This window comes from Peromyscus leucopus, chromosome 12 (assembly GCF_004664715.2).
Source record: "Peromyscus leucopus breed LL Stock chromosome 12, UCI_PerLeu_2.1, whole genome shotgun sequence".
NCBI classification, from domain to species: domain Eukaryota; kingdom Metazoa; phylum Chordata; class Mammalia; order Rodentia; family Cricetidae; genus Peromyscus; species Peromyscus leucopus.
The window spans coordinates 69,489,839-69,512,749 of NC_051073.1; the positions used below are offsets into that span (position 1 = coordinate 69,489,839).

Genomic DNA, 22,911 nt, shown 5'->3' on the forward strand with positions numbered 1-22,911 from the left:
TAAAGCTGTATTGGCCTATGGCAAGGCAGTTTAGAGGCAGGCAGGAAATACAAGCAGATAGACAGGAAGAGAAAGGCAGAGTCTGGAAGGAGACACCAGCCAGTTTCCCAAGGAGCAAGATGCCAGCAGACCAGTAAAGCCACAGAACACAGAGCAAAATATAGATTATAGAAATATATTAAGTTATAAGAGCTAGCTAACGAGAAGCCTGCCATAGGCCATGCAATTGGTAATTAATAGAAGCCTCTGAATGATTATTTTGTAAGTGGCGGAGGGACGATAGTGCTGGGCGGGACTGGAGAGACGTTCCGACTACACCCATTGATTAGGTCGTACACCATACCAATTAAATCAGAATCCCAGACCTTAGACCAGATAGAAATGTGTCTAAGTGGATGATCAGTTCTTATGTTATGATTGTGCACAAGTACGACCCACAGAAGGCTTTGAAGGCATGCCCCAGTGGAGAGCCAGCAGGTTGTTTGTGGGCTACTGACTGTAGGCTTTTGATTCTGTTCAGTGTCTTTTCTCCCATGTTCTCTTCACCCTGTGCAGTCAGGAGGTTCAGCTCCTGTGGTACTAGAGCGCAGTGAACTCAACTTAGTATGGTCCACATTCTTATCTTGTGTGAGAGTCCTGTATTTTGTGTTCATCACCTGCACAGCACTGTAAACTCCCAGAAATAAGGGCTCTGGTGTAACCATCTCTTCTTTCCTCCACAGTGCTCCAGGCGTAAGCACTAAAGATATTAATTTAGTGACGCATATTCAGTGACACAGAAACATCTCTTGTGTAGAGTTGAGCTATGCAAAAGCATCTTGGCATTTGGTCTGTATCCCAAACACTATTTCTAATTATGTGCCTCAAACCCTTCTCCAAGTGGATTGATGCACTTTAGAGTCTGGCGTCTTTATCTGAACAGTTTGTCGCTAGGGAGAAAAGTCTATGCTAATTCTGGAGCACTGACCACACTGGAGTTTTGCCATCAGCAGAAAGGAACAACTCAGATCTATTAGAGGATTAGGTGGAAAAATAATATGTATATGAATTAGTTTCCTTGGAGTTATATAGCTAGGGCTGTTCATGCCAAAGTGGCAAACCCAACGAAAAGAACAAGGGAAATGACGTGACACACTGGCCACCTCCTTGCATTGCGTGGCCATTCCACTCAAAAGCTTTCTTTGGGAAATTCAGATCAGCTGGACAGTATATGTGATTCTTTCCGAGCAGCCCAGAGACTAGGATGAGATTCCCACAGACAATTCTTGACACACAGAATTCCTCCCAGGGATTTGCAGGCTGGACTCCAAAGTCTAGCACACTTTTTTTTTTTTTCTCAGAGTGTGGAGCCAAGGGGCAGAAAAGAGGGGAACACCTTGGCTATGAAGGTATTTATGACCCAGCAGGAGGGGAGGAGCAGGAAAGCCTCCAGCTAGCTCCTAGGACTCTGGCAGCTGTTTCTGTCAGCATTCCCATTTCTAGACTGATGTTCATTGCTCGAGTCCCAGGGTACTGAGTTTGTGAAACCGCCTCTTTGTTTAACTCTCACAATAGGGATTTATGTCCAAATATCACCGGACATGTTGGGCATTTGGCTGCTTTGGAAGAGGTAACTGAGGCTCAGCTGCACAGTCACACATCTGGAAAACTGCCAGAGGCAGAACTTAAGTAAGGCTTCACCTTCCTCCAGCGGTCTGAACAGGAAACTTGGGTTATTTATCGTCCTCTCCATAGCACACTCTCCACATACAATGCAGGAACACATCCACATAACAGCCAAACTGAGAAGGCCAGAGAGAGGGAGACCCTGCCTTAGAGGAGGGCGGGAAGCTTCCATTCCTGCGGCCCACAGTGAGGCCCATCTTTTACTTGTTCTTAACTGTATAAACTTGGGCAAACCACTTTTCTCCTCAAACCTATTCAACTGGTCCGAGCCCCTCCCTCTGCCCGGTGCGTTCCACACAGGCTGAAATGGACCTTCATGTTGCATCTGAGGGTGAAGGACTGCAAAGAGCAGAAAACGACTGTGCGCCTCACTCCCCCACATGCAGAAGAGAAAGCAATTCCACCCTCCTCTGCCACCCACAGGGGACCCCACACGCCAAACTTGTCCCCAGGGTCTGCCTCTCGCGGCGCTAGCTCGCAGGCTGCTGGAGCGCGGCTCGCGGAGGCTCGGCGGCAGGAGGAGCGTGTGAGTTGGAGGCGTCCCTTTAAGAGCGGCCAGCCGGGCGAGCCTCCGCCTCCAGGACCGCAGCGCGCCGCCGGTCACCTGGGGCTGGCGGGCAGCAGGATCGCGGCGGGACCGGCGGGCTAGCCCGTGGAACGGGAGCGGGGCTCGGACACGAGGTGCGGCGGGGCAGGCACGGAGCAAGGCGGCTCCCCGCGCGGGTCCGGCGGAGGATGCGGGAGAGCACGTGGGTGTCGCTGCTGCTGCTGCTGCTGCCCGCGCCTCTGTGGGGCGGCCCCCAGGAGCCGGAGCCCGAGCCCGAGCGCGGCCCGCTGCAGCCCTACGATCTGCTCTACGCCAGCGGGGTGGCTGCCTACTACAGCGGCGACTACGAGCGTGCGGTGCGTGACCTGGAAGCCTCGCTGCGCAGCCACCGGCGCCTGCGAGACATCCGCACGCGCTGCGCCCGCCACTGCGCGGCGCGCCTCCCGCTCGCACCCCCTGGCGCCGGCCCGGGAGCCGAGCTGCCCTTCTTCCGAGCGCTGCTCGAGCGGGCGCGCTGCTCCCGCAGCTGCCAGAGCCAGCGCCTGGGCGGCCCCGCGTCCCGCCACCGCGTCAGCGAGGACGTGCGCAGCGACTTCCAGCGCAGAGTGCCCTACAACTACCTGCAGCGGGCCTACATCAAGGTACGGAGCGCGTGTTGCACCCAAAGCCCGCGCGCCCCCTTCCCAGGGTTGGCTCCTGGGCATTGCTCTGCCCTCCAGCCAGCCTTTCACAGCGGCTCTCCTGTGTGTCAAAGTAGACGCCCGGGGACTAGATGGACTTGGGCAGGTCCCCATTGCTCTCTGTCTCAGCATCAGCTTCACTTGGCAAAAGTGGGCTGGGCCGTAAGATTGTATCAAAAGTGTCCTTCAACGCTGTGGTCTACCTAGACCCTAGAGTACATTCCTTGACATAGTCTGATCTTGATTTCCCTTTCTTCTCCCTGCCGTCTCTTCTGCTCTGCAGACTGAACCTGCTAAGTTTAACCAAGTTTTCTCAAGCTGAAAGGAAACATGGTTCTAAAACAGAAGCTATTCCTCTTCAACTATAGAAGAGCAAAGGAAAACAGTGGAGGAAGTGTGCTTGAGGCTATGTGAGGCAATCTCATTGAAAATATGGAGTTTTTCGGGGGGTACTGCTTCAGGTTACTGGGGATTCCTACCGTCGTGGGCTGCTCCACCTCAGGTGCCCAGTGCTCTCTGGTTTTATATGCATCTGTTTAATCTCCTCGAAGTTACTGTCAAGAGGGATGCAATCTAACTGGCATATATCCCACCCCCACAATTTAAAAGACCTAACTGGACGCAGAGCAGACAAATTTTAGAATGGTTTCCTCCGCCCCCACTTCCACTAACTCATGTTTCTCCAGTTCTTCCTACCTTGTGACTTTCTGGGTGTATATACTCAGGTCTTTCCCAGAGCGGCGGACGGAGGAGTTTAAAAACTCACAACAGAGAACTAACCTCAGAGCTCCAGTGTGAGCAGTGCTGAAGTTCAGGAGTTGACTAGGCTGGGTCAAGAAATGAAGAGGCGGCCAGAATTCTCTCCAGGACTCGTGAATCGTTTGTTCTCCTGTGCTTTCCAATGGATTTGCTAAGGCATGCATTAAGTGTAACGTTGCTTTTTAAAAAGAGAGTGGCACAAGTTTTCCTGTTCTTCCAGATATCAGTCAGTTCTGGGAGAGGGCCCCCTGAGAGTCAATTGCAAAAATATTCTAAGAAGGTTCCCAGAGCAGAGTACGGGCGGTCCTGTAGTGTGGCCCCTATTTATGGCCTCCGGGGAGTCTCAGGTGTGAGGGGAGATGGAGCCATTTTGTTGATGGTTCTGTAGTAGTACACGGCAGACAGATTTTCTTTTCTTAGGAAGGAAAGGAAAAGAGAGGGGATGCATACTCACATGGGGTCTTCTGAAAATAAATAACCATGCTGTCAGTATGGGGATTGCTGTGGTTCTGTAGTTATATATTTTCATATATTGGAAACATTTGTTTCTCATCTCCTGGTCCCTGTTCCATGACTGGAGGTCAAGGAAGATGAAGCCACAAGTTTACAGCCTTCAAAGTTTTGTAGTGACATTGATTCACATAAATGACAATTTCTGAAGAAGGAAATATTTGTACTGCTTTGCTTGTTAACACCTAAAGGATACATTATAACTCTTCTCTGTGCTCCATGCTCCATGGAAACTCTAGGGGGAAGCCTTGCCTTTGCCTGTTAGGGAAACACCCCCCCCCCATACACACACACACACACACACACACACACACACACACACACACACACACACCAGCACTACCATCATATAGACTAAAACATCCAAAATATTAAAAGGCCATTCTTAGGCAGTAGGAAATTTGGACTGTGGGATGTTCATTCAGTGGCAGGGTGACCAGCCTCTGTGTACTTGGATATGGTCATGGTGTCATGTATGAATGAACTGGCTATAGTCTATAAATCCAAATCCATGTGAAACTGAATTGCTTCTGATGGCTGTAACCCAGTTTGTACTTAGAAGTCTAATCCTAGGCCAGATATAACTCTGAAGAACAGAAGACATCTCTGTATTAAGGTAGCACAACCATTCTCAGCTAGAAGATAAACACTGTACTGGCTGTCAGGAGTAATATCCTCCTGCATCCTGGATAACGAGCTGGTGGCAACAGATCCCTAATGCTCATAAGTTGGACAGTAAGAGATGAGAATTGTGAACTTTGACGCCTTGCACTGAGATTTCTCTTTTGAGAGATAAAGATTAGGATGTTCAGAAAGGGAAAGGGACCTGCTCCTTGTCACCCAAATGCTGTCAGTTTAGCATGATTTGGTGAAGTGAGCCCAGGACCTAGAGTCAGTCTGGGCTCTGAGGTTAGTGGACTCCAGCCTGTGCTGTAGCCACAGTCCCTGGATGGCGCTGGGCTCTGTAGAATGCTGTGCTAGCAGGAATTACAGGGAAGCCAGATTTGGACAGCTCCGGGGATGGGCAGGTCCTTGTTCCCTGAAGTCACAGGTACTCCTCTTTAGTACTGCTGTATCCAATCTTCTCAGAAGCCTGGCATGTGGGGAAACTGTCTCAACAGTTAGGTGCTGGTAGCCCTCCAGAGGCATAGTTTGTGTGTGTGTGTGTGTGTGTGTGTGTGTGTGCGCGCATGCTGTGTGCGCACAAAGGCAGGGTAAGACTCCTCCCAACATTTTAAAATCTCTCTTTTGTGAGATATAACTTATCAACCCTAAGATACGCCGTTAATGGGACATTCCTTGTGAGAGTGCATAGTGGTTTCTCTTTGCTACTGTATAAAGCCTAAATAGTTGAACCCAGCCTTCTCTCTCTCTGTCCCTTCCCCTTTATGGTCCTGTTTCTACATGTCTGACACTTTGGATCTTAGTCTGGCCATTCCTCCCGAACTTGAAGGACCTGGAATAAGAACAGATTGGAGATTCAGTCTGTCGTCGACTCCCCCAGCTTTCTATCTCCACATTTGCAAGGTGGGGAAATACTAGACTACCTGCTTGGTTTAAGTTTAGTTCCAGACAGACTGGGGCCTGACTCTTAACAAACTCAATAGGTGCACTTATTCTCGTTACTATTGTGGAAATCATCACTATCCTAACACCGAGAGAGACTTCTGTGAGGCTCCTCGTGTCCTGCCATAGCTCCCAGCAGCTGTCTTGAATGCTCCTGGCAGAGAACTTTCCTCTTTTGCCTCTTTAGTTTATTTTAAAGTGTTCAAGTGTGTGTGTGTCATTACTTTTGTGAGCTCCCAGCAGTCAAGAGCCACCAGTTTCTTTTGTACTCAAAGAAGGGATTCCTAGGCAAGGATGTTTACAAGCTGCATGATTCTGTAACCTTTTGGTGCATGAAAATGTGACTGAATAGTAGACATTTATGGTCAAGAAGTCTGAGTTGGGTCATCAGCAATCCTATTCGCTCTAAATCTCTTCAACAAGATGGGTCGGCATCAGCACTCAGTATCCATTTGTTGCGTGGATACTAGCTCAGCTCTGTGATGCGGAATACTGAGAGACATTTCTGTGTGGGTGAAGGGTGGTTTACCACATTTGCTCTGTTTTCCTGGATGTCACTTAGGGCGAATTCTTGCTGTTTTGTACTTAGGAGAATTTTGCATTTCTCATTAGGAGCAACAATTCTTTTCTTTCTTTTTTTCCATTCCACGTTCTCCCATAATTCTTTTGCTGTCTTTTAATTCATCCTCCTTTCCTGCTGTCTGACTTCCTAACTAATTTCTACCAGGTCTGTCCATCACTTGCCAAATGGATGATCTGGAGGCAGTGGAGTCCACTAACCTTAGGAGTTAACTATCTACTTAGTTGATTTGATTGTTCCCCCTCTTTTTCAAATCTATCTTTAGCTTTTATCATTTAAAGCTGAGCTTCAGAAAATTCTCGACCCACTGTACCTACTTTATGAACATCTGTGGCTTTTTAAACAAATGTAAGAGAGAGATTTTCCTTTCTTAGTTGTGTCCTGAATCATCCGGAATGTTTTCTGCATCTTTTTCTTCCACTGTTCCTATCTGGGTAAAAAGAACCAGCAACAATCCAGAGCTTTTTTTTTTTTTTTTAACTGAAAACAAGCTTGCTCTAACATGTTTTATCCTTGAATTGTGCTTTGTGAAATCTGACCTGACCTGTGTTTTTCTTCCTAGGATTAAGTGAAAGAGGGGGTGGTGCATTAACTTAGGCAATTCTGCCCCACCTCCAATCAGCTTCTTATCTCTTTATCTGGACCATAATCTATTTGTGATTTATAAAGAAGGAAAAAAAAAGTCAGCTCAAGTTATTTCCTCACTCCAGTTCTGCTTTATAGCTACATTGTCTTTCTGGACTGAGTGCCTTCCTTCAAAGAGAATTGAAAGCCCAAAAGGATCTCTTCATATGGCTCTTGGTTCAGAAGAAAACCTTGTCCTGATTTGACATTTCAGTCTTTTTTTCCAAAGGTTTATAGCATATGCATATTCATCCTTCAGTTATTTCAAGAGGCATGGTTTTATCTTCTTGAAATACTACTCTGAAATATTAGCTATTCTTCAGAAAATGAGTCTTCCCCCACCTCTAAAAAGCCGTTCTTTTTTTCCCTTGAATCATCAAAATGTGTCACTATCCGTATCCTACGTCACATTCCTTAGGAAGGAAACCTGTGAAATTCATCGTGTAGCCGGTTGCTAGGTCCTGCCTAGTCATCCCAGTTGTTTCCACATCAGACATAGGCATCGGAAGTCTGCCCAGCTCTTCACCAGCCCATTCCTGTAACTCCTGTGTGCTCCGGGGCTGACAATTAGATCCGATGGGAGCTGCGACTCAGTGCTTACAAGTTTGCTTTCTTCATGGCCTGGGGCATCAGGGATTCCTTTACTGATTCTAATAAAAGCTAGTAATAAAACTACCCTCCTCATTTTTGTTTTCTGTTGTTTTTTAAAAACAGACCCCATCTCTGGAAATCCAATAGAGTCTGTCACTAATATTAGATGCTCATTGATAGGTTGATAGAGGTAGAAGGTCGATTCCCTGAGAAAAGTGTGAATTTTGTCGAAGCTTAGGTCTCAGGGCTGAGGGACTTCTGGTGAGTTTCCTCTAGTCAAATAATTGTGTTGGGGCAGGGAAGTAGAAGAGGTAATGGTATGATTCTAGAAATTCAGTCCAGCAAAGCCAGGGATGCTGAATACAGGAACTGAAATGCGTTGACCTGGAGGACCCCAAAGACCACGAAGGATTCTAGCCCTGTCACTTAACAAACAATGCCATTATCCCTAGGTTGGTAAAACAAGGAAGGGCTGCCATTGGAATTGGGGTCTAGAATACAGGCCTCCTACCCTCTAGTCCTGTTTTATTTCAAGCTCTACATCAAGGGCATAGTGTTGTCCTGTGGCCTTCTGGGGAATCCATGGTGCCGTGAGATTGGCTCCATTGCCTTCAGAGGCAGAGCAGAGGGAAAGCAAACCTTCCTAGGCTTCCCACTGCTTCCGTTTTCATTCACAGGGTGCATAATTCACCCAGCCAACCGTCACAGTTGTCTGGTGGAAAATTTTGCATTTCTCATTAGGAGCAACAATTCTTTTCTTTCTTTTTTTTTTTTTTCCATTCCACGTTCTTCCATAATTCTTTTTTTTTCTGTCTTTTAATTCATCCCTCCTTTCCTGCTGTCTGACTTCCTAACTAATTTCTACCAGGTCTGTCCATCACTTGCCAAATGGATGATCCGGAGGCAGTTTTCCACGGGGTGTGCTGGGCCCGTGGGACCTTCGGTGTTGAGTGCTACAGAGGACAGCAGCCTGTTGGGGGAAAGAGGCTGGGTCTGCTTGAAGTCTGTTCTGAGGAACTGTGCTGTACAGTTCTCTACACTTTCCTCAGCCCTCCCCTGCGCTGTCCTCCTGTTGGTCCACAGGATTAAAGCACTTCTGAAAGGGGGAAGGGTAAGGCGATTCTTGCAGGAAGAGGCTCAAACAAACCTAACTGGACGAGTAGGCAAGGTCAGATTTCTGGCTGAAAATAAAATGAAAAGCGCAGAGCCTCTTCCTAGCGAGGTGCACAGTTTGAGCATCTCCTGTGAGCTTCCCGTTACCCTGTGTTCCCCCCATGTGTTAGACTTTAGCACCGACTGGAGAAGATATTCTCCAGATCCGCATCTTTCTGCGGCCCCTCCTGTCACACTCCTGGAACGCTGTGCACCAGCCAACGTTTTCACAGGGGAGAAAATGAAGTCGGAGGGAGGACACGGCTGCTCGGAGGGAATGCAGTTAAATAGAAGAGCCCAGAGTAGAACTGAAGGACACAGAGTCCCTCCGTCCTTTGTTATATTGCCCTGACCACGGTCGATAAGGCCCATGCTCACATAGGGCCCCAGTCTTCACATCGGATACTTAAGACTTAAATGGAAAATGGCACATTTATAATACAAGTGTAGAGTACCAAGCGTGACAGAAATGAGAGGATTATTTTTATACTGTTCCTACGTGTTCTGTTTAGGATAAGGAAAGTAACTCAACGCTAGGGGTAGTGATCATGTCTATGAGTTTGACTCTCTCCCTTGGAGCTTTTGTGGTTGAAGTGGCTGCACCAACTCAATTGTGTAGGCTCCTCCAGCCCCGAGATTCTGAGACAAAGGCTATCAAAGACACTGTTGACACTCAGAGTTCCTGTATCGTGTGGAGTCCCATTAAAAGGGCTTTTCCTGACGTTTTATGTCTTTGTGAAAGGTCACAGGAGAGGGAAAGTCACCTCCCAATGCTGAGCAGGAAGAACTAGGTGTCATGGAAGAAATGATGACCATTTCTAGAGTGCTAGTCTCCAAGGAGCCATTTTGGATAAAAAGTAGCCATTTTGGATTGAATTGGCCACAGGGACTCTGCATAAATATGTAGGAGAGCAGAACAGAAGCAGGTGACCCTCCTCCACACCGGTAGTCTCCTCAGCTTTCCGCAGTGGTACCTTGCCACATTCATGGTGTATCAGAGCTTCAGCGATTCCCATTTTACAAACAGAAAATAAATCCCCCAAAGAGATTGCAACTGTAAAAACCAGTGCAGACATTTGATGGGGAAGTTAAAACCCAAGGTCTCAGACCCCCACGGCTGTTACCTTGTCATTGATGCAGTTTACAGGACACACACTGAAGAGACAGACTGCACAAAATCACAGTAGCAGTTCATGGCATTATCTGATCAGCAGGAGACCATAAAATTAAAAGCCATGGTCTTGCTGATGCAATGATATTGCTTGTGTTGCCATTCAGCCTGTTTCTGGGGAAGACTTCCCAGTACCACCTGGGTCAACCCTGTTCTCCGTTGAGTGAAGCAAGGAATCTTTCCTGGAAGAGAAAGCGAGGAATAAGAGCCAGAAAAGGAAAGAGCCAACATGTCAGAATTTCCAGAAGTCCGGGCTATCATCATGAATCTGCTAGAATTCATCATCTGAAAAGAATTGATGTGGGTTTTGTGAAAACGACAAGGCCCTCCTGGAGATTGCAGCTTGACTGTAAGGAGACTCTGAAAAGGGCTGGATAAAGGGAAAAGATACAGTAAACAAATGAGTTCCAAACAAAGAAGCATATGGAAGTTACTCGAACCAATCTTATTGTTCTTGCTTGAATGCTAAATATTTAGCTTTAACTCTGCCAAGATCAATAGTCTTGCATGTTAAAAATCAACACACAGTTAAGAATCTAGGCACAGAGAATTCCTCCAGATTTGTCTGTTTGTAAAAATCATCTCAAATTATACTATCAAAAGATTAATCCAGTAGACCATACAAATTATTTTTTCCACTGAAGCAAGACATGCTTCTTAGTGTTTTAATAATCTTGTATTATTCTCAGATTCTAATAGATGGCACTTACAAATAGCATCAGGGACAAAGACTTTCACAGTTATTCATGGGTTCTATAGGATTGCGAAGGGGAGTTAATTAAGCAATGGGACTAAGGTTGAATTTCAGGTTTATAAGTCAAGGTCTCTCAACCTGGGTTTAAAGGTTCAGAGAAGGGAAATTCTTTGTAGTAGGAGGCTTTCATCTTCATCTTAGTGTGGCAACCAACATATTTGGCCTTAACTACTTAAAACTTGTCAGTAGCACATACCCCATACTTTTTCCAAATGGTATGACAAGCACAGAATGTTGCTATACATCGTATTCTTCAGGGGTCCCAATCGCCTCAGACTGAGAACTGCCGAAGTAAACATTTAGCCATATATGGCAAGACTGTACATCAAGGGTAGAAGATTTCAAGTCAAGTTCTGACAGTTCTGAATGATGATTTATGAAAAAGTTTGGCTACAGCTTGACATCATGCCGATGGAAATCCACTGAAAACAGACTTTCTTCCTTAGATGAAGAGCGCTGAGTTCACCTGTCATGGATGGTCCTGCCTTTCTGCCCTAGTTCAGATTGGAGGAAAGAACAGAGCATTTGCATTTTCTCTGCTTTACATCCCATTTTAATCCAACATATTGTTTTAGTGATGCAAATGGATATCTCTTGGTTGTGAACTCTAGACACTAGAACGTACCCAGGTACCTACCTACCTACCTACCATCCATCCATCCACACACACATCTCCTTCATCTTGCAAGTTTCCCAAACAGTATTCTGTTTTGACTCTTGAGTTTCTTGGGTCTAGATGTGTTATTTTAGCAGCTTGAGCAAACTGAAAAAAGAGAAGTTAGATTATACACGTTTGAAGTGTGGGAAATCAGAATCTGTGGGCTTGGGAAGGGAGAGAGAGACACACAGGGTGAGGGGAAGGTGGGATACAGAGATAAGAAAAGTGAAATAAAAGAAATTATGAGAGGTTAAAAAGTGAACCAACCAGGTGTCTGGGACAAGAGGTGGCTGCTCTCAACAGCATGTGGATGTTGCCCATTTCTTTCTTTCTTTTTTTTTGTTTTTTTGTTTTTCGAGACAGGGTTTCTCTGTGTAGCTTTGCGCCTTTCCTGGAACTCACTTGGTAGCCCAGGCTGGCCTCGAACTCACAGAGATCTGCCTGGCTCTGCCTCCCGAGTGCTGGGATTAAAGGCATGAGCCACCAACGCCCAGCTAGGATGTTGCCCATTTCAATATGCCCGTTTCTCTCTGTGATAAAGCAGTAACTCAGAGGCAGGTATAGGTCTTCCCCCAGTCCTGTCTGACCAACATTTCTATTTCTTTGAGACAGTTCAGCCCTGGTGAGCCCAGAGTGGCAAAACCAGTTTCCTCTGAAGAGGGAAAAAACCCTCTTGAGGGAGATTCCATTGGCTCAGCATGTTTACCGAAGGGCATAATCCCCCTCCAGACAGCAAAGCAAACAGTACTGGGAACTACCAACCAACCGACCAACCCCCCACCCCCTGCCCCCAGAGCTGGCTGCTAACTTACATTAAAATATCCTTCTTTTCCAATCAAAAATTAAAAAAAGTATTGAGCCCTTTTAGATGTAGCTTTCTTTTTAGGTCCTGGAGTTAGGAAGAATAAGGTATTTTATGTGTCTTCAAGAGGGTCACAACCGTTGACGGTTAAGGAGAGGCAGATGTTGTTGCCCTGTGTGAATATGCGGTGTGGCTGTGTGTGGACAGTGTATTTGAAAGCAAGGGGATTAGCTATGGAAAATGCTAACACAAACAAAACAGCAGCAACAACAGCAAAAATACAAGAAACAAAACAAAACAAAACAGACACACAATGGCATACAAGAAGGAAGTTAAAAATACCAGCAACTGAAACGTTTTGATAGGAAAGAAGGAATGCGATCATGTTAGACGCAGAGAAGAGAACACCTAAGAATTCGTTGAGTAAGAAGTAGTACCAGGCTGTGCACAGCACTTTAAACTTGGGACTCCTGAGTTGGTGAGACTGAGGCAGGAGGTGAGTTCCAGGCTAGACTCTGTCTCAGTAAACAAAGCAAAGCAAAACGAGATAAAATAGGAAGAATGTAAGCAGTTTAAAACCTAAATTTGATGGGTCATTTTCCTTAAAGAATGAACGTGATTCTCTGAGAATTGGGAGGTGGGAAGGACTTGGAGGACAATGGAGGAGGGGAAACCATATCAGAATATCTTGTATGCAAAACTCTATTTTCGATTAAAAGAGATCTAGTGATAAAGGATGATTTTTAGAGAATTTAACTTGTAATTACAAAACATATTACTTCAAAGCCAAGTCCAAGTGGATTAGAGTTTTAGTGATTCTTTTTTTAATCTGTTAAAGGAAATATCATTTACCATTTCAGGTTTCCTTGGAATCTTAGACATAGCTATTTTTCTTTTTATGGCTTTTTTTTTCTTCACCTTTTGTGAACCTGTATCTTTATGAAGAAAAATAATGCCAAGTTCACAGAGTAGATGAAAAGATAAAATGAGAAAGTTTTAAGGAACTTATTTATGAAAGATAAATATGATTTTGTATATATGTATATATCATGGGGAGGGAGGAAAGAATTAAAAGACACCACATGATGTCCACAGTGAAGTTAGGAAAGGCGACCAGAGGGAAACCCACTCTGTGTGCACGTGAACAGGGCCACAGAGTATTCTCATGCTTTATCAAAGTAATCACGGAATTATTTTTGTACTGTGAAAGGTAAATACATATATTTATCTTGATATATATATATATGTCATTAAATTGGTAAAAGAATCTTTTATGTATGTGATGCAGAATAGTAAACACATAGACCTGTTATCAAACTCTGAAAACCATATCAGATAACCAATCTCCCTTATATACTGTGTTTGCAAAACAGTTTATAAAGAAACCTAAAGTGCCAAAACAGTCATGAAAGGTGAACAGCCGGATTTAGCTTTGAGAAAGAGTATTTTTATGCCTATAAGTTATTAGCAATAATAGATATCAGTTATTAACTCTTCCTGTGCTCCAACTATGCTATATTATTTATATGGATTTTCTTACAACACGCTTAAGATAGACTGTTTTTTTCCTTTCTTTTTTTTGGGGCGGGGTGGGGTGGGTTTTGAGACAGGGTTTCTCTATGTATCAGCTCTGGCTGTCCTGGCTCTCACTCTGTAAACGAGAAGCTGGCCTTGAACTCACAGAAATCCACTTGCTTCTGCCTTCCTGAGTGCTGGGATTAAAGGCCTGTGCCACCACTGCCTGATTAAGATAGACTTTCTAGTGAATCTTCCCTTCGCAGTAAAGATACTGAGGGTGAACGATGAAATAGCCCACCCGAGATGATATTGCTAATATTGAGGTGAGCCAGAATCTGAAAGATTAATCCAAGTATTTCTGGTCACAAACTCTGAGTTCTTGCACATTTTTTTCTTTTTATTTATTCTTTTCTCATACAATACACCCCAACCACAGCCTCCCCATCCTCCACTCTTCGTAGTCTCCTCACCCACCCCCTCCCCTCTTCCCTGGATCCACTGCGCCTCCATTTCTTTCAGAAAGGAGCAGGCCTCCCGGTGATATCATCCAAACACGGCAATAAGACTAGACACAAACAATCACATGGATGCTAGACGAGGCTACCCAGGAGGAGGTAAAGGATCCTGAGAAGAGAGCAAGAGTCAGTGACACCCCTAATTCCACTGTTAGGAGTCCCATAAACACCCAAGCTAAACTACCACAGCATGTATGCAGAGAACCTAGCTCAAAACCGCAGGCTCCGTGATTGGTGCTTCAGTCTCTGTGAGTCCATAGGAGCTCTGCTTAGGTGATTCTGTGGGCTGTGTTTTGGTGTCCTCAACCCCTCTGGCTTCTACAGTTCTTCCTTCCCCTCTTCCAAGGGGTTACCTAAGCTCTGCCTAATGTTTGGGTGTGGATCTCTGCCTCTGCTCTCATCAGCTGCCAGAGGAAGCCTCTCTGATGACTACTAGGCACCCATCCATGAGCATAGCAGAATATCATTGACTCTTCTTTTTTTTTTTCTTTGTCAGTTGTGTTCGGTTCTACCCTAGGTCTCTAAGCCATCCAGCTTCCGGTTCCTGGCTATCCAGGCAATATCAGGTGTGGGCTCCCTCTCGTGTTGTGGGCCTCAAATTAGGCCAGTCATTGATTGGCCACTCTCGCAAGGTCTGTGCCCCTATTGCCCTAGCATAACTTGCAGGCAGGATAGATTGTAGGTCGAATGCTTTGTGGCTGGGTTGATGTCCAGCCCCACCACTTGGAGCTTTGCCTGGTTACAGAAGATGGCCGGTTCAGGTTCTGTCTCCTCCACTACTTGGAGCCCTTGCTAGGGTCATGCTCAGGTTCCAGGAAATTTCCACTGCGCTAGGTTTCTACATCACCCCCTAAGTGCCCCCCATTCCAGTCAGCACTCCCTGAACTCCCCCTCTTCCTCCCCGATTTGATCCTTCCTGTTTCCATGCCCACCTGCTCTCAGTCCACCAGCAAAATCGGCTCTATTTCTCTTTCCTAGGGAGATCCTTGCATCCCCCTAGAGTTCTCCTTGTTACTTAGCCTCCCTGGGTCTGTGGATTGTAGTGTGATTATCATGTACTCAACAGCTAATATGCACTTATAAGTGAGTACGTACTATGTCTTTCTGTGTCTGGGTTGCCTGGCTCAGGATGATTTTCTAGTCCCATCCATTTGCCTGAAAATTTCATGATTTTTTTTCCTAACAGCTGAGTAATACTCCATTGTGTAAATAACATTTTCTGTATCCATTCTTTGGTTGATGGACATCTGGGTTGTTTCCAGTGACTGGCTATTATGAATAAAGCCTCTATGAACATAGATTAGCAAGTGTCCTTGTGGTAGGATGGAGCATCTTTTGGGTATATGTCCAAGAATAGTATAGCCAGGTCTTGAGGTAAATCAATTCCCAATTCTCTGAGGAACCACCATATTGATTTGCACAGTGACTGTACAAGTTTGCACTCCCACCAGCAATGGAGGAGTGTTACTCTTGCTCCACATCCTAACCAACATGAGTTGTCACATGTTTTTGATCTTAGCCATTCTGACAAGTGTAAAGTGAAATCTCAATGTCTGTTTGATTTGCATTTGCCTGATGGCTAAGGATACCGAACATTTATTTAGGTGTTTCTCAGCCATTTGAGATTCTTCTATTTAGATCTGTACCCCATTTTTTTTATTGGATTATTTGGTTTGTTGATGTCTAATTTCTTGAGGTTTTTTTTTTTTTTTTTTAATATAGTTTGTGTATTAGTCCTCCATCAGATATGGAGTTGGTGAAAATCTTTTCCCATTCTGTAGGCTGCCACTTTGTTCGATTGACGGTGTCCTTTGCCTTACAGAAAGAAGCTTTTCAGTTTCATGGGGTCCCATTTATTAATTGTTGATCTTAGTGCCTATGCTTTTGGTGTTCTCTTTAGGAAGTTGTCTCCTGTGCCAATGCACTCAAGGCTATTTGTAGCTAGAGTATTCCTGCCTTGCCCACAGTTAGGACAAATCTCTGTACCCCGCCAGTCCCAAAGCCGCTCAGACCCAACCAAGTAAACACAGAGACTTATATTGCATACAAACTGTATGGCCATGGCAGGCTTCTTGCTAACTGTTCTTTTATCTTAAATTAACCCATTTTTATAAATCTATACCTTGCCACTAGGCTGGTGGCTTACCGGCATCTTTACATGCTGCTTGTCCTGGCGTGGCTGCAGTGCCCCTCCCCCCTTCTTCCTGTTTCCCCAATTCTCCTCTCTCCTTGTCCCGCCTATACTTCCTGTCTGGTCACTGGCCATCAGTGTTTTATTTATATAGATCGATATCCACAGCAGCTGTTCCTCACTTTCTCTTCTATCAGGCTCAGTGTGTCTGGTTCAATGTTGAGGTCTTTGATCCACGTGGATTTGAGTTTCATGCAGGGTGGTAGATAAGGATCTATTTGCATTCTTCTACATGCTGACATGCCAGCAACGCTTATTATTTTTATGAAGCAAAGACTTTGCTCAAACATATTCAAAGCCTTTCTTGTCTCATATTAATAGATAAAATCTCATCTGCAGACTAACATATCTTGGGAATTTTAAATCCCTGTCAGTCAATCCATCACAGAAAGCTTACTTTGGGAATAAACCACTATCAGAGGTGTCAGTAATGAAACTGCTTTCTTGTATAAGGGGCAGGTAACAGGAGACTAACTCAAATAAAATTGTCTAGGAATCCTCTTAGCTTACTCACCTGTTTCAACAGCTTCTCAAAAAACCATTGTTCTCAGTTATCACTCTAGCTTTGTCTCTTGAAAATGGTCCACTTTGTCTATCATACTAACGTGCCACAGAGTTAAACAATAGTGTGTCTTCATTTCAAATGCTGCTTGCTTGAAGTGATTCACTGTCCAAAGATGAGGAATGAGTGGCAGGTTCACTGGGAAGTCCTTTTTTTTGCCCTTTTAATGTCCTCTCTCTCCTCTGCATATATACTTCATGTGCTATTAGCTCATTGTTTTTATCCCTAGATACACTCAACAGTACACTCAACTCACATACCAGTGCACTTAAAGAATTTGAAGCTCTGGAGCTGAGAGAAATAGAAGAGCACATATAGACCATCTGGCTCAGCGCTGTTCCTATCATTAGGGTTTCTCTTAAAGTCCTCCCTTTGGATAAGAACACTTCAAGAAGCATTTGAAAAGAAGGCACACTAATGTTTAACTGTGTGGTACTTTAATATAATTGACAAAGTGGGCCATTTTCAAGAGACAAAGCTAGAGCCATAACTGGGAACAGTGGGATATGAGAAGCTGTTGAAATGGGCAAGTAGGCAAACAGAAGACCAGGGACAACTCAAAACCTCACTTTCTGTTGGCCTTAGTGACATTGAGGAATCAAAGCACTAGGACCGTGCAAATAGGATTCTCAGAACAAGGTGCTGTTTAATAGAAAAGCCACTGTGTATACTACTAGTTGTTCTAAGATAGGTCAGGCTGCTCCAGAACTTCAGACATGAGCCAGTCAAATGCTAACAGGAGGTCATATTTAGGTCCAAGAACTTAGTGATATCAAAATAGGTGAAGTTTTCTAATGTAGCAGGACTCAGTGGTTCCAAAATTTTTTCTTTACCCACACATTACAGACTTCTAAATTGGAAAGGCTTGTAGTTTTGTATCTTGTTTTTCAAAGCCTGCTTAGTATAACCCTTAGACGAGTCACCAACATACTCTCTGTAGGTAATCTACAAACTTCAAAAAAGAAATTGGATAAACAGTCCCAAGGCTCTCTTAATACCATGCTGACACCAACATGTGCTGGCACACCCCTCCACCAGCTCATTTAGCTGCAGTGTACTGGCTGTTTTGAAATGTCAGACGTTTCAGCTGCTGTGACTAACTAGTCCCGGTCCCTAGACAGGAGAGGACACGTGCTGTGGAATATTACTTTCACTCTGTAAAGATATGTTACATTTGTTCATGTTGTGGAATAGTACTTTAACCACGTGAAGGTGGCCTGGTTTTGTTTGTGCTGCATTTGCTTAATTATGTAAAGATGCATTGCTGTTTCACCTTGCCTGCCTAAGGCACCCGATTGGTCTAATAAAAAGCTGACCAGCCAAATAGCTAAGCAGCAGAGGGATAGGTGGGGCTGGAGGGCAGAGAGGAGGAGGAGGAGGAGGAGGAGGAGGAGGAGGAGGAGGAGGAGGAGGAGGAGGAGGAGGAATCTAGGCTTGGGAAGTAGGGCGAAGTAGAAAGAGAAGGAGAGAGCGAGGGGGAAAGAGTGGGAGACACCTGGGGCCAGCCACTCAGGCCGCCGCCAGCCAGCCTATCCCTCTGTATGGAGTAGGACATACAAAATGACAGAAAGATAAAAAAGCCCCAACGCAAAACGTAGATGAAGAGAAATAGATGACTTTAAGTTATAAGAGCTAGTGGGACAAGCATAAGATTAAGGCAGAACATGCATAACTAATACGTTGCTGTGTCATGATTTGGGAGCTGGTTGGTGGCCAAAAGAAAGCCTGCTTCATGCATATTTAGATGGTCTCCTTTTTAATGTTTTGCTGGTATTTCCAGGTTGCAGGCTTCTTCAGGTTGAAGACACATAGAAACTAAAATGAAAACCAGGAATCCTACCTCTATGGTCTTCAGGTGCTATGGTCCCTAGCCAGTCCATTTTCTTTTCCATTTTAGGTTTCTTTCTATAATTGTACGCTATGTTTTTGTCTAGAATTTTTAGCTGTTCTTAAGAGAAAGTCTAGTCCAAAGTTGGTTTGTTCCATCATTTTCAGAACTGGAAGTCTTTGCACAGATTCTAAAAGGTTTGATGATGATGATGATGGTGGTGTGTAATAGAGTGGTGGGGGTGTTGCAGATGATAATACTATTTGGAGTAGATTTAATTTGAGGATCCTAAATGGGATTTACTAATAATATTTTACCACAAACAGCAGCCTCAGAGTCTTTCTGATCTCAAATAAACTCCTCCAGCCAGCTTAGGTCAAAAGCACTAAGTCAGCTCTGGGCAGGTGGATTGTGTTGTAGCTCATGTAAGGATCTGAAGAGGAGCCTTCCTCACTTCTGGTTGTGAAGTATGCCAACTTACTCTTTCACCTGGCTATAGAGTTTGTAGAACAGGCTTGTCAGGGATGAAATCTGTGAATTAGTTCTTCATGAATGAATAAATATTTGACCATCCTAGTCTGTTCTTCCAACAGAACAGTTAACAAGGACTTGATAGGCAGGGATGGTGGCGTGAAACTGCATGTTAGAGTCATTAGGATCACTCAGCTCAAGAAGCCAACCTAGGCAACACAAATCCTGTTTCGTCTGGGGTTATTGTTCAGTAGAAGAGCCCAGCATGCATAAGGCCCCAGGTTCTAACCCAAGTCCTTCAAAATAACTAAACAAGGAATCAATAAAGGACAATGACTCTCTCTTTCTCTGTAAAGGATAATGACTCTCTCTTTGTGTGTGTGTATGTGTGTAGGAGGGGAGTAAAAAAGGGCAGAGAGCAAAGAGAAATTCACCCTCAAACAAACAAAGAGCAAACATTTCATTTAACATATTATTTATGCAATAATGATTTAGATTAGGAATAAGAAAGATAATGTTTCTGAGCAATGATTTCTAGCATACTGTCTCAGGGTAAATGTAGAAATGCCATAATCAGTCCCTCTTAAATTCTAAATTCTTGCATATATTTGATTTAAATTGATCTAAAGTGGTAGTCTTGGTATTGGTAGAATTTCAAAAATTATTTATTGACTGAAATATCCACTCTCACAGAAAATCAGTTTTTCTCTGAATCTTTAAGAATTACATATTTTTAAATATTTAAAATTAAAGTATTCTGTGGACTTCATTATAGTTCTTAAAAGATACTTCTTTAGTGGAGACAGTAACTTAGTAGATGGATTTATAGTTAATCATAATGAGTTGGGTGGGATGTAGGAGTTAGGACATTTTGACTGATTTTATAATAATCTGTCACTAGTTCTGTAATTACTTTAGAATCTTCATTTATATTTCATTTTGTGTGGTAGTAAGATCTTGCACATGCTGAGTAAGTCCCCTGCCTCTGACCTACACCCCCATTCAGTCCATATCTTTATTTGCAAAATAGGGTAATTGGAGTGTATAATCTTGGAATTCTTTACCAAACTCAGGCTATTTTAATGCCTGGCATAATATTTCCTCTGACAATTCATTGCATATTATGCTCTTCAGTTTGATCTTAATAAGTCCTTCTATTCTGCCCTCCACAGCATAAAACTGTTATATTTAGGCACTTAAAATCAATAGAAAGTTATTTCACACTTCTGTCTGTGGCTCTTTACAGTGGTTGTCCAGCGTGGAGCAGTACCGCTTACTCTAATCAGAGGATGGTAAAGGTCTTTCTCTATTGCACATGCTCTTTTCTCTTGTCTGATGTCCTCCAGTAGCATTCGAGAGGGGAACCCCTCTACAGGTCCGTTCTTTTTACCTTCTAATCACAATACATAGAATATCTTACTCCTGGGAGACTTCATTTCACTGATAGCTTGTTGTAGTTGGTAAAGTAATTTTGATGAGTTAATGAACTGTGGCTTTTTATTTTTCAGCACATCAAATTGCTCATTTATATTTAGATACACTGGCTATAAAGTTTCATAGATGCTGAATAATTTCCCCCAACACTTTTTAGGTTACATAAATCAGTTATGGGTAATGTAGATATGAAAGAACACATGTAGTTTCTATTTGCCCTTGAAATACCTAAGATCTCTGACCTCCTTTAATATACTCCAGACTCATGAACACCTCTATCCTTGAGGAAGGAGTAGAAACTGTGCTTAGAACAGCACTTTGTGTGTGTGTGTGTGTGTGTATGCGTGCGTGCGTGCGTGTGCGTGTGTGTGTGTGTGTGTGTGTGTGTGTGTGTGTGTGTGTTGGGAGTGCGGGGCAGGGGCCATGTGAGAAGGACACTGGGTAGAATATTTGCACCCTCTTGCTTTGAATTCCTATGATAACACCCACTCCCCAGGATTATCTAGCAATATGTGGGAAAGTTAGCAATCAGAATTGGGTATTCAAATGAATCTTTCTAGACAAGATGCTCAAGACAGAGTTGTGGGGAGGGGGTTTGAAAGCCTGCAGTAAGAATTCTTAGTCAGCCCATATCATGGTAAGAGTCTCATTTCTCTTCAAATTATAACAAGTGTGCTCTAGTTCTGTGTGTGTGTGTGTGTGTGTGTGTGTGTGTGTGTGTGTGTGTGTGTATGTGTGTGTGCACGCTTGTGAGATTGTGTGTGTGATCATGGGTGGCTGTGTGTAGCCCATTTGTTGGTGTTGTCAGACTCTCACTGGCTTCTTTACTGAATGGTGTGTGAGAGCCTCGCATCATCATTTCTGACTTTCAGGTGTATGAAAGGAATCAGCATTGGGAGGCCCAGAGAAGTCCCTGTCCAAATCACACAGTCAGTGAGTCAGGATGTGAGCTAGGTGACCTGGCATGCAGATCCCCACTCATCCTTTGCTTCTGAATAGTAATGGTCGGAGTAGGTAATAAGACAGTCACTCCAGTGTCTGCACCATGCTTTGAAATCAGTGAACTATGCTAATACAGCCGAGGAGGTTTAGGGTCAGTGAGTCAGACCCTGAATGCAGCAGAGTTGTGACTCAGTAGAGGATTGCAGACTCAAAACCAACATTCTTGCCAAATGTCACAATTGCCATCTGTTCAGATTTGAAGTACTTTGTAGACAGGAAGCTACAAAGTCGAATACATTTTCATTTCAAGACCCTCATAATGCTGCTTCTGTGTGTGTGTTTGCTACACAGAAAGACAGATGTGTGTGTTTCCATGCTACAGAGATCACAACTTTGTCTGCAAAATGCCATGTACTATATGCCTATATATGAAACATCTAGAATGGACAATATAGAAGGGCAGACAGAGTAAATAACATTTTCTGAGCCTTGATTAATGTAGGGGGTTTGAATGTGACTGCACACAGAGGAATAGTTTCTCTGATGAAAAAGTTATAAAATTATATTGCAGAGATGTTGCACAAATATCTTAGTATGCTGATAAACACACTGAATTATACACCACAAACTGATCCTCTGGTATATGGATTAGATCTCAAAAATGTCCTTTTCTGGGGGAGGGAGGGAATAGAATGCATGCATTCCATTCTTGAGTATTTGGAGACCCTTTGGCCTTTTAAATATGTTTGTGCTCACTGATCTGGGGCAGTCATTGGAGGAGCTGGTCATGAGAATATTGTTTCCAACCAGAAGTAAGCACAGGGCCACAACTAAATGTGAGCTCACCTAAAAGTTTTTCTGTCTGAAGCAGATGATATTGGAGCCTGGATACTATTTCCAACTGGCTATCTAACTTAGCAGATGACACAGCTGTATAAACCCAGGTCTCTTTGGGTGGCTCCTGGTGTATAGGCTTGTGTTTTGTTTATAAACTTCCCTGTTCTGTTCTGAGTAAACACTGATGGATTTCATTCTCGTGTCTGGGTTTCAGAATCTAAAATAGGACTTTGGAAGCAGTGGTTTCCCATGGCATGTGACATGTTAGTGCTGTTGTCCTTAATGTTGTGTGGACTGGCTCTTCTTAATGAGTCAGAGTTAGAACATGTTATCAGTTTGGGTTTCTGCTTAACTTGGCATAGCCTCGTGGGTTTTGCTGTCTCTTTAATCTTAGTCGATATGAGATGTGAGAGAAATTTGAATTTTTATCTCTGCTCTTAACCTTTTGGGTGAGATTTGCTATTCTTTTATACTAGGAATTATAAGCAAAATATTTGGCATTGTATTGTTCTTTTTAAGGAAGATGTATATATATATATATATCTTATTATATA

General features: G+C 43.9%; 1 protein-coding gene across 1 annotated transcript in view; it reads left to right on the top strand.

The window, feature by feature from the left end:
* The first annotated feature begins 2,229 nt into the window (after positions 1–2,229).
* The window catches only part of P3h2 (prolyl 3-hydroxylase 2), a 151,720-nt gene continuing 131,038 nt past the window's right edge, over positions 2,230–22,911 (top strand). Inside the window, exon 1 of the mRNA XM_028875173.2 lies at positions 2,230–2,853. Within this exon, the coding sequence (XP_028731006.1) occupies positions 2,401–2,853 (453 nt within the window). The 5' untranslated portion in view covers positions 2,230–2,400. The remainder of the gene's footprint in view (positions 2,854–22,911) is intronic.